The sequence below is a fragment of the Rhinopithecus roxellana genome, chromosome 21 (assembly GCF_007565055.1).
Source record: "Rhinopithecus roxellana isolate Shanxi Qingling chromosome 21, ASM756505v1, whole genome shotgun sequence".
NCBI lineage: Eukaryota > Metazoa > Chordata > Mammalia > Primates > Cercopithecidae > Rhinopithecus > Rhinopithecus roxellana.
In genome coordinates this window covers 9,211,425-9,223,657 of record NC_044569.1, presented here as the reverse complement: position 1 = coordinate 9,223,657, position 12,233 = coordinate 9,211,425, and the positions used below count along the sequence as shown (strand labels likewise).

General features: G+C 35.4%; 1 protein-coding gene across 12 annotated transcripts in view; it reads left to right on the top strand.

Annotated features, from left to right (window-relative positions):
* The window catches only part of ANKRD12 (ankyrin repeat domain 12), a 138,445-nt gene that overhangs the window by 36,828 nt on the left and 89,384 nt on the right, over positions 1-12,233 (top strand). For all 12 annotated transcript variants that reach the window (XM_030926015.1, XM_010373410.2, XM_010373420.2 and 9 more), the window contains exon 2: positions 3,631-3,768. In XM_030926015.1, coding sequence (XP_030781875.1) covers positions 3,682-3,768 — 87 coding nt within the window. In that variant the 5' untranslated portion in view covers positions 3,631-3,681. The remainder of the gene's footprint in view (positions 1-3,630; positions 3,769-12,233) is intronic.

Genomic DNA, 12,233 nt, shown 5'->3' with positions numbered 1-12,233 from the left:
TACATTATAGAAACAATTTGTCAGTTTCCAAAAAGAAAAAAAAGGATCCTGGAAATTTGACTAGGATTGCCTTGAATTTATAGAGCAATTTGGAGAGACTGACATTTTAACAACATCGAGTCTTCTGATTCACAAGCATGGCATATCTCTCCATGTATTTAGATCTTTTTCACTTCTTTCCAAAGTGTTTTATATTTATCATTGTACAGTCTTATTATATACATTTTGCTATATTTATCCCTGAGAATTTAGTGTTTTTGATGCTATCATAGGTTATATTTTTTATTTTAATTTCTAATTGCTTATTGCTAGTATGTAGAAAAAGTTTTTCACATATTTGCCATGTATTCTTACACATATTTTGTTATATTATCCCTAAGAATTTAGTATTTCTGGTGCTGTTATAGGTTGTATTTTTAATTTTAATTTCTAATTGCTTATTGCTAATATGTAGAAATAAATGAATTTTTATATATTGATCATGTATTCTATGTCCTTCCTATACGCATGTATTAGTTCTAATAGCTTCTTTGTAGATATCTTTGTCTACATAGATTATCATGGTATCTGGAAATAAGGCCATTTTACCACTTTCCAAGCTGTATGCCTTTTTTTCTTGCCTTATTGAACTATATAGGACCGCCAGTAAGTGCAGTGTTGAATAGGAATGGTAAAAGCGAACTCAACATCCATGCCTCATTGTTGATCTTAGAAGAGAAAGCATTCAAGTTCCCATCTAATTCTGGTTTGCTGAGAGTTGTTTATTATTAATGGGTATTGAATGTTATCTAACACATTTTCTTTTATCTGTTGAGATGGTCATGTATTTTTATGGTTTGAATTAATACAGTAAATTACAAAGATTGATTTTTTTGACGGGGACGGGGCAGGGCCTCATTCTGTCACCCAGACTGTAGTGCAGTGGCGTGATCATGGCTCACTGCAGCCTCAACCTCCTGGGCTCAAGCACTCCTCCCACGTAGCTGGGACCACCTGCATGGACCACCATGCCCAGCTAATTTTTGTATTTTTAGTAGAGGTGGAGTTTTGCCATGTTGTCCTCAGGCTGGTCTTGAACTTTTGGGCTCAAGCTATCTGCCCACCTTGGCCTCCCAAAGTGCTGGGATTACAGGTGTGAGCTCCCATACTTGGCCTGGTTTAACTTCTTTGTTGTCTACGAGCAAACTTTGTATAGTTTTAATTAAGTTTGTTGAAGTTTGTTTTATGACACAGAATGTGGCCTATCTTGGGGAATGTCCTGTGTGCCCTTAGGAGTATTCTGTTGTTGAGCAGATATTTCTGTAAATATCAGTTAGAACCAACTGATTAGTGGTGTTTTTCTGTTCTTATATAATCCTTGCTGATGTTCTGTCAATAAAAAGTATAATAGTTTAGTGTATTGACCCTTTTATCAATATGTCATATATGATGTCCCTCTTCGTTCTGAAGTCTGTTTTGTTGATGTTGTTAATATAGCCACTCAAGCTTGCTTTCTTTCTAAGCACTTGGAAACTCAAGTACTTCCATGGGTTCTTTCTCCATTCTTTTATTTTAACCTACCTATTATTATATTTGAAGCAAACTTCTTGTTGCTTTTTTCCCCACTATCTGACATTCTCTGTCTTTTGGTGTGTTTAAGCCATTTGTGTTTTATATAATTATTCATATTTGGGGTTAGATCTATACCATTTTATAATTTTGTTCTTTCTGTTCTTCGTTGCTCAATTTTTCTTCTCCTGCCTTCCATTGAATTATTTGTATTTTTTTAATATTCCATTTTAATTTACCTAGTGTGATTTGTATTACTTTTTGTGTAGTTATTGTATAGTAATTGCTTTAGGGATTACAGTATACATCTTGGACCCAGAAGCTAACTCAATATTAAATGCTTAATATTTGTTGATTGAAGGAATATTTTTGGAATCCAATTGTGATTTTTATTGTTACTGGTGGCATTTTTCTAAGTAGTTATTCAGAAATAATATAAGCTTTTCTTTACATAGAAGCTATTTAGTATAATATTACTGCCCTGTAGAATTTTCTCAAAAAATATTTGGCACTTCTTTAGTTCCCTAATAACTTGCTTTGCTTCATCTACAAAGGAGACATCATTTTATCTTCACAGTCTCACTTAGGCTGATGTTTATATCAAAAGCAAAAGCTCAGTTTTGCTTTTGAGCCAGTCTTTTTGTTTTCATGTGGCTCATAACTTTAACTCCATAAGCTTTACCAGTGGCTAGCTTTGAGGACAGTGCTATGTTTAAATGATTGTTTATATGTTAATGAAACAGTTAAATGGCCCCAAGGTAAGTTCTGCTTCTTGAGTGTAAAGTTAAAAATGTTCCTTAATTTCTTCATTTGTTTCCTCCTCTATAAAATGAAAGATCTGAACAATTTTTATTTGGTAGTTTTTTGTGTTGTAATGTAGTCTAATTTAATTATTGCCAGATTAATATAGTTTTGATAATTTACAAATTAGCTCAATTTATTTAAGGGAGTTTTGGTTTTGTTTCTGTCAAAACGAAAGAAATTTTAAAGCACTAACAGGACAGCAGATTTTACTAATACTCTGTTCAAGGTGTCTGAGTTTTAATAATTTACGTAGATACTAGAATGACAGCTGACTTGTATCTATGATATCCATCTGTAGGAGATTTATAGCATGAAAGAGTTCAACGTAATCTTGTCAACGTCATTCTGCTTGTTGTTGTAGCCCAAGTAATACTCCCCTTGGCCAACAGCCTCAATCTAGCCCAGTGCTGTGCAGTAGACCTTTCTGTGATTACATAAATGTATATCTGTGCTGTATAGTACAGTGGGTAGTTTAATTTTGTTTTAATTAATTTTAAATTGCCATATGTAGGTAATAGATTATCTGACAGCAACATAGTTGTAGCCTCATAGGTTCCTCTTTAACATGTAAAACCCCTTGGAATTTTTTCTGCATCATTCAGGCATAAACTTATCGTAATCATAAGCTCTTGGGAGAATCTTTGACCTATTAAGCTTGTAGAATAGGAAAGAGAAGGCTGAACGAATTGGAAATAAAATAATGTATACAGTGGTGATTGCAGTACGATAGAAGTATATTAGTGAATAGTTTGATAAAGTGACTAAATGGCTGAGGATGTTCAGTAAAGAAAATAAACTGCTCTAGGGATTTTAAATGGGAAGGATTTAATATAGGGAAGTAGTTGTTGTAAAATTACTGATCAAACCTAGCAGGTTCTTGGTTGGGTCTTCAGAAATGACTTCCAAACCAACACAAAACTACAAGGGCATCGATTAGGAGCTCCCATTATGGATTCCTACTGAAAAAAGAAATGTCATTATGGATTCCTACTGAAAAGAGAAATGTTTTGTCACTACTTCCACTTTCACTGCTTCTGGATACCCAAAGCTGGAGATGTTACTTGTCTAGAGAATATGGGAAGAAATTTATAAAAGTAATTCTCCTTTCTTTTTGGTGACAAGCTGAGTGGACTTGACTAAGATAGCCTCTCTGAGAAAATAAGGTATCTTACAGAGACAGAGAGAAAACAAATTGAACTAACTGTGGTTCATAAACTTCAAGTAGGTTCTATTGTATATGTATTCAAAAAATAACCCTTACCTATCCATTCTTTACAGATCCAGGATGAGAAGACTGACAAAAGAAGAAGCTAGCTGAACAGCTATAAAATGCCCAAATCTGGGTTCACAAAACCAGTTCAGAGTGAAAATTCTGACAGTGACAGCAATATGGTAGAGAAACCATATGGAAGAAAGGTCTGTATGATTATACTAAAGATTTGTTGACTTTTTGAACTGGGAAAAAGACTCCCAATTAAGTATTTTTAGTAATTTCTCATAAGATAAAAACCAATATGGATGCCGGGTAAACCCAAACCATTTATGCCCTTTAGAAATAAATTGGATTCCTGGGGAAGTGATTGTTTATCATTCCCTAAGGTGAGCACACAACTACTAAGTAAAACACAATTACTAAGATTGTGCAATTAAGAAATAATGATTGAGAGAGGGAAAAATTTTTATTATTAATCATTGTCAATGACCTGTAATTCTGTCTTTTTATATCTGTCCTTTTTCATTATTACATAATTTAGACCCTCAGAACCTTCATTTGGACTCCTGCAATTTGTCTCCTAACTGGTCTCACTATTTCTAGTCTCTCCTTATCTCTGGTTTTATACATTGTCTTTGAATTTTTTTTGTTTACCTTTTTAAGTCTTTTTTAAAGCCATTTTCTTATGGAAAGACGTCTGAGGTGTTCCCAGACATTTTTAGCTAACGGAGTTGTGTAACCATCATCACAATAAGGTTCTAGGACTTTGCCATCATTCTGGAAAGATCTGTGTTGCCCATTTGTAGTCAGTCTCCACTGCAACCCCAAACCCTCTAGGCAACCCCAAATCTGCTTTCAGAATCAAGTATAAGTTTTCAAACTATTCTTTTCAAAATCGTTTTGAGTCCTTCATGATTTCATATAAATTTTAGGATCAGCTTGTCAGTTTCTAGAAATACCTGCTGGGATTTTGAAGGAATTTTTTTGAATTTTTTCATTGCATCTGTAGATCACTTTGAGTTGTATTGCCATCTTAATATTGTCTTCCAATCCCTGAACATGGAATATCTTTTCATTTACTTAGATCTTCATTTTGTCTCAGTAGTGCTTTGTAGTTTTCAGTATAAAAGTGTTGCATTCTATTGTTAAATTACTTGTGAGTATTTCATTCTCTCAGTGCTATTATGGATAATTTTATTTTGGATTCTTTATTGCTAGTACAGAAATATAATTGATTTTTGATGTAGTTATCTTTGTATCCTGTGATCTTACTCAATTATTAGTTCTAACAATTTGTAATTCCTTAGGACTTTCTACATATGGCATCATATTATCTGTGAATAAAGATAATTTTACTTCTTTTCCAGTCCGGATATTTCTTGTTTTGCTTGATTACCTTTATTCCCCCACTTTTTTCCCCCCGATTGCACTGGCAAACTCTTCTTGATTACAGTATTTAGTCCACTTACATTTAATGTAATTATTGATATGACATATCTGATGATAATTTATATGTGCAATTTTGCTCTTTATTGTATATTTCATGTGTTTTTTGTTACCTCTTTTATGTTGCCATTTTTGGTTTTAAATATTTTTCAGTGTACTATTTTAGTTTCTCTGATTTTTTAAAACTGTTTTTTGATTTATTATTTTAGATGTTGATCCTAGAGATTGTAATACACATCCTAATTGATCACAGTCTACTTACAGGTTGATCTTGACACAATTCCAGTAAAATATAGCAGCTTTGTTTCAATATAACTCCATTTTCTTCCTTTGTGTTATTTATATAACATCGATTACATCTGGATATGTTATTAACCCAACAAAAGAATGTTATAATTGTTTGATACAAAATGTATCTTTTAAAGAAATAAGAGAAATCTGTTTATGAAGTTTCGGGTTTCCCCATAAATTTACTGATTTTGGTATTCTTAGTTTCTTCCTATAGATGTAAGTTACTATCTGGTATAAGAATTTTCCTTAGTAGTTACTATAAGGCAAGTCTTTAGCCATGAATTCTGTCATCTTTTTTTGATCTAGGTAGGAATATCTTGATATTGCCATTTTTTTTTTTCCTTTTTGAGGCAGAGTTTTGCTCTGTTGCCCAGGCTGGAGTGCAGTGGCGTGATCTCAGCTCACTGCAGCCTTGACCTCCCAGGCTCAAGCAATCCTTCCACCTCAGCCTCCTGAGTAGCCGAGACCACAGGTGCACACCACCATGCCCAGAGATAAGATTTCATCATGTCACCCAGTCTGGTCTCAAATTCCTGGCCTCAAGTGATCCACCTGTCTCAGCCTCCCAAAGTGCTGGGATTACAAATGTGAGCCACTATGCCCTGGCTGATTTTGCCATTTTTAATAAATAGCTTCATTGAGATATAATTCACATATCATACAGTTAAAGTATACAATTCAATTGTTTTTATATTTACAGAGTTGTACAGTCACAACCACAATCAATTTTAGAAGTTTCACCCCAGTATATACTCTTGAGATAATGAGAAAGATAAAAATAACATCTTAATGTTATTAAGATACTGACCTTGCAGATCTCCTCAGTTGGTCTCAGGGACCATAATTTGAGAACTGCTATACCAGTGTAATAAGCTCGTTAATGAAACTACTGAGTGTATAGTGATGGGAGGAAAAAAGGAGAGAATGCTACTTAAGAGGTTCAGGGATAGCCTAACAGTAGAATAGGTACTTAATCTGGGTTCTCAAGGTTGAATACATATTTGACCAGAAGGAAAGTGAAAGTAAAGGGTAGTATAAGTGAAAGAAACAGCAAATGAAAAACTTGTTGGGATGTAGCCTATGAAGGATGGAGGATGGGAGGTGAGTCTAGCACTAGACAAAAAGCAGTTCATTATAGCCTTGTGTGCCTTGTGAAGGATCTTGGAACTTAACTCTGTTGTCAGTGACTTGGGAGGGAAGGGTCATAGAAAGACCAGTCAGAGTGCTGTTTAATTAAATGTAAGTAGGAGGCAGTGTGGACAGTGGCTTTCAGGATGAAGAGAAGTTGGCCGATCAAAAAGCTGTTGAATGAATTAAACTTGCGTATGGAGAAAAAATTGTCTGGGTCCACTCTGATGTTTGTTTCCATTACTGGGTTAATGATCGGGCCATTTCCTGAAAGGAAATTCAAGAGAAGGAACAGGTTGTTTGAATAAATTTGCTTTGTACTTGCTGAACTGAGTTGGCCCTGAAAACATCCAAGTAGAAATGGTTAGTAGGCAGTTGCATATGAGTGTAAGAACTCAAAACAAGTCTAGATTGGAAATAAATATACGAGGATTTGTAGAAAGTAAGTATGGAAAAGAGTGTACAAAGAGTGTATAAAGTGGCACAAGAATGCAGGAGGATCTACTCTGAGGAATTCAAATATTTTAGGAGGAGTAAAGAGACAAAGGAAGAGGAGGACAGAGAGAGAACCAAGGGAGTTTCCACAGAGAATGGCTAAGGGAGGAGAGAGTCTGCATTGCCAAATGCAACAGAGTTTAATAGGAAAGATGAGGCCATTGAAGCATTTTAAATGATCTTGATGAAAGTAGTTTGCGTGGAGATGTGGGGACAGAATACAATGTTAGACTTGAAGAAAGCATTAGAACTTTTATTTCTGCATGTTTAGGTATAGTGAAGGTTACATTTGTGGAAATTCATCTGGGCTACTTGATGCCACTTTTTGGATTTGAATTTATAAGGCTAAACTCAGTGAAGCTTTAATTGTTCCTATGTACTTTTCATGTATCTTTTGAAAGTTGTCACTAAATAAGTAGTGCCTGAATATTGCCCTCCTAAAAGTGTGGTTTCTTTTCTTTTCTTTTCTTTTCTTTCTTTTCTTTTCTTTTTTTTTTTTTTTTTTTTTGAGACGGAGTCTCGCTCCGTCGCCCAGGCTGGAGTGCAGTGGTGTGGAAAAAATGTGATTTCTTAAAAGTGTAGCAACAATAGCAAAAACCAAATACTTCACTAACATATTTCTATTTAAAACATTCATTAGGTAAGTTAACAGTACTTGTTAATCATTGGATTTGTAAAACAAATGGCAAGAATGAATACAAACTATTACATTCCTCTAGTTAATAAATGTTTGGCTTACATAAAGGGATGTATTTATTCTCAGTCTCTGTTTAACTGTATGTTTTTCAAGATCACTAGTTTGGGTAGGATCAGAAGCTCTTCTAAGGCAACATGCGTTGTACTTAAATTGCCATGCTTTGGGATTTCAGTGCAATTTGATGTCAAAAGCTGCTGTTAGAAGTATTTTCCTCAGTTTTTCAGTGAATATTTAACCCCTTATTTTACCTTGAGAGGAAGGGCTGTAGTTTTTATTCCAAAGATGCTAGGTATAGACCATGTTGCTGCTCCTTTTTAAGACAAAGTGAGTAAGTTGGGGTCGGGGGTAGAAGGCATGACCATTATTCATGTGTATATTTTCACTGCATATTTCTTTGATTGTCTTTTCATAGTGAGTGGCATTGAAGCCAGCTTCTGGGTTCTGCTAAGTTGTTTTTCCCCATAACATTTTTAGAAATGAGGCTGGGCATGGTGGCTCGTGCCTGTAGTGTGTGCTTTGGGGAGACCAAGGCAGGAGAATTGCCTGAGGCCAGGAGTTCAAGACCAGCCTGGGCAAGACCCCCATCTCTACCAAAAAAAAAAAAAAAAAAATTAGCTGGATGTGGTGATATACAACTGTATTCCTAGCTACTGGGAAGACTGAAGTAGAAGGATTTCTTTAAGCTACAATGAGCTATGCTTGTGCCACTGCATTCCAGCCTGGGCAGCAGAGCAGGAGCCTGTCTCTCTCTTTTCATTTCTAATTTTTTTGAACAGTTCTCTTAGGTAAGTAGACACCCCATTTACAGTTCAATATGACAGACTATTGCTGTTATGAGGTCCTAAATTAATAAAATAACCTAAACCAAAATTTCACTCCTTTAATTCATTTAAGTAGAGCATAACTTAAATAATCGTATTTTATAGCAATTTAATTTTTATGTAAAGTCCTCTCATTAAATATTAAAATAGTTAGGATTTTGGCAAGAAGATTCACACCTTTCACTGCTCATCTGTGGTCTTTTCCTCCCATTGATTCTAGTTTAGTTTAGAAATTACTACTCTTCTAGCTATAAATCAGTATTTATAATTTGCAAAGCAGATCTTTTATAAAATCTGTTAAGATAATCTAAAACCTGGTTAAATTCATAAAATGTGAGGGGTGTTAATTGTTTTAACCATCTGAATAGTTCTTTCGTATCTTTTCGTCATCAGTGTAGTTCAGACATTCATTATTTCCTTTCCAAGTGACTGTTGATAATTTTTTTTATTATCCAAGTATTATAATACATGTTCGTTGTGAAAAATTAGAAAATACGTATAAGAATAATGAGAATAGAAATTACCAATTACCTTGTCAACAACTGTGAAGGTTCGGAGATTTTACCCTGCTTGTAAGCTAATTAGCTTCATGGATGCTGACAGAAGACACAGTTGCTAGGTCAGTGATGAGGGAATATTTGCTACTCAGCAGTAGCAGTAGCCGGAGTATCAGTGTGTGTGCCTGTTCCCTGAGCTTCACTTCTCACAAGGGAGATGCAGTGATGGGCAGATGACAACTGCATATGCAGTGGGTTGTATTACAGGGTAGAAACCCCAAATCTTTTATGATGGACAGTAAGTCTGCCTGAACTTTTCCCTAGAAGGAGACATTATTACACTGGACAGCAAACAGGTATGTCCTTTGCTTTAGAGGGAGACACTATGTCTGTCTTTCTAGGCTATTTATCATACAAATACCCATGAAAAGATAGTCCAGGACGAAGGAAATTAGTGTGTCTGCTTGCAAGATGTGCAAAAATGCAAGAGAGACATGGAGAACTATGTCCCGGCACAACTGTAATGGCATCACTGACAGATAGCTGTTAACATTTTGGTTTATAGGCATATCTCATTTTATTGCACTTCACTTTATTGTGCTTTGCAGATAATTGTGCTTTTTTACAAATTAAAGGTTAGTGGCAACCCTGTTTTGAGCAAACTCATTGGCAACATTTTTCCAACAGCACGTACTCACTTGTGTCTGTGTCACATCTTGATAATTCTCATATTTCCACCTTTTTCATTATCATTATGATTATTAGTGATCTTTGTTACTGTTGTAATTGTTTTGTGGGCACCACAAGCTATATGCAGAAAAGATGGCAAGCTTAATGTTGTATGTGTTCTACTACCCTTACTGGCTGTTCTCCCAACTCCGCCCCTGTTTGGGCCTTCCTATTCCCTGAAACAGCAATTTTGAAATTGTGTTTCAATGGTCTCTAAGTATTCAAGTGAAAAAGAAGAGTGGAATGTCTCTCATTTTAAGTTGAAAGCTCTGAATGATAAAGCTTAGGAAGGTATGTCAAAAGCTGAGACAGCTTTTGCAAAGGAAAAGTTCTTGAAGAACATTAAAACTGCTGTTAAAGTGAACACATCATAAGAAAGCAAAACGGTCTTATTGCTGATACAGATGAAGTTTGGAGTGGTCTAGATAGAAGATCAAACCAGCTACAATATTCCCTTAAACCAAAGTTCAATCCAGAGCAAGGCCCTCTCTTCAATTCTGTGAAGCCTGAGAGAGGTTTGGAAGCTGCAGAAGAAAAGTCTGAAGCTAGCGTAAGTTGGTTCATGAGATTTAAGGAAAGAAGCTATCTCCATAACATAGAAGTACAAGGTGAAGCACCAAGTGCTAATGTGGAAGCTACAGCAAGTTATCCAGAATATCTAGCTGTGATCTTTGATGAAGATGGCTACACTACAGATTTCAGTATAGATGAAATAGCCTTCTGTTGGAAAAAGATACCATCTAGGACTTTGAAAGCTAGAGAGGAGAAGTCAATCCTTGGCTTCAAAGCTTCAGAGGACAGACTGACTGTCTTGTTAGGTACAAATGCAGCTGACAACTGTTAAGTTAAAGCCAGTGCTCATTTTCCATTGCAAAAACGCCAAGACCCGTAAGAATTAGGTGAAATCTATTCTGCCTGTACCTTATAAGTGGAAAAACACTGCCTGATGACAGCACATCTGTTCACAGCGTGGTTTTCTGAATAGCTTAAGCCTACTGTTGATACCTACTAAGAAAAAAGGATTATTTTCGAAATACTACTGCTCATTGACAACATGTCAATGAGCTGTCACCCAAGAGGTCTGACAGAGCCACACAAGGAGAATAATGTTTTCATGGTTGCTGGCATGCAATCCATTCTGCAGCCCATAGGTCAAGGAATAATTTTAACTTTTCAAACAAGTCTTACTGAAGAAATATGTTTTGTAAGGCTGTACCTGCCATAGAGAGTGATTCCTCTGATGGATTTGTGCAGAGTAAATTGAAAATCATCTCGAAAGGATTCACCATTTTAGATACCATTAAAAACATTTGTGATTCATGAGACGAAGTCAAAATACCAATATTAACCAGAATTTGGAAAAGTTGATTCTAACACTCATGGATGACTGAGGGGTTCAAGACTTTAGTGGAGGAACTAACTGTGGATGGGATTGGAAAAAGCAAGAGAATGAGAGTCAAGTGGAGCCTGAAGATGTGACTGAATTGCTGAAATCTCATGATCAAACTTGAAACCTAGTTTTAAAACAACCTTATAAGCAAAACACTTGTCTTTGAAGCTCCATTTCATTGGCAGAAGAGAAAAAATAGCTCATCTTTCTTGTGGATGAGGAAATAAAGTATTTCTTGAGATGGAATCTACCCTTGGTGAAGATGCTGTAAACATTGTTGAAATGACAGTAGAGGATTTAGTATATTGCATAAGCTTAGTTGATAAAACAGCAGCAGAGTTAAAGAAGATTGACTCCAATTTGGAAAGAAGTTCCGTGGGTAAAAGCTGTCAACAGCATTGCATGTTACAGAGAGATCTCTTGTGAGAGAAAGTCAATTCACACGGCAGACTTCATTGTTGTCTTAAGAAATTGTAATAGCCACCCCAACCGTTAAAAACCACTGTCCTGATCAACGAACAGCCATCAACCTGAGGCAAGACCCTCCACCAGCAAAAAGATTACAACTTGCTGATGGCCCATGCTGTCCTTAGCATATTTCAGTATATTTAGTACTTTAAAATTAAAACAGGCATATATATATTTTAGGCATAATAGTATTGCACACTTACTATGATGTTACATCATAGTGTAAACATAATTTTTGTACTGGGAAACCAAAAAATTTGTGTGACTTATCATTATAATTGCTTTATCATGGTGGTCTGGAGCTGAATCTGCCATATCTCCAAGGTATGCCTTGATATTGTTCCCGAGTTTTATGTTATATGCACGTGTGTATATATATTCTTGCTTTCTGGATACATTTTTTACCATTTTTTCTGTGTTACTGAGATGACAAAGGCTATCAATACGTTGTTTAATAGAATTAATAGAAGATAATTCTTACCATTGGTGCTTTCATTATTATGTGTGATGGCTGTTGCCAGTTATTGGGAAAATAATGTTAAATGAAAAGACTCCAGAAATATTTTAAGATAATAAACCTAACAGAGTTATGGGCCTAGTGTGTGCTAATGAGAGTCTCTTGAATTTGATAGAGTATTTCTACTGTTCGGTAATACAGAAATTTCACGACTATCAAAAATACTTCTTTTGAAAGTTAAAGTGTTAA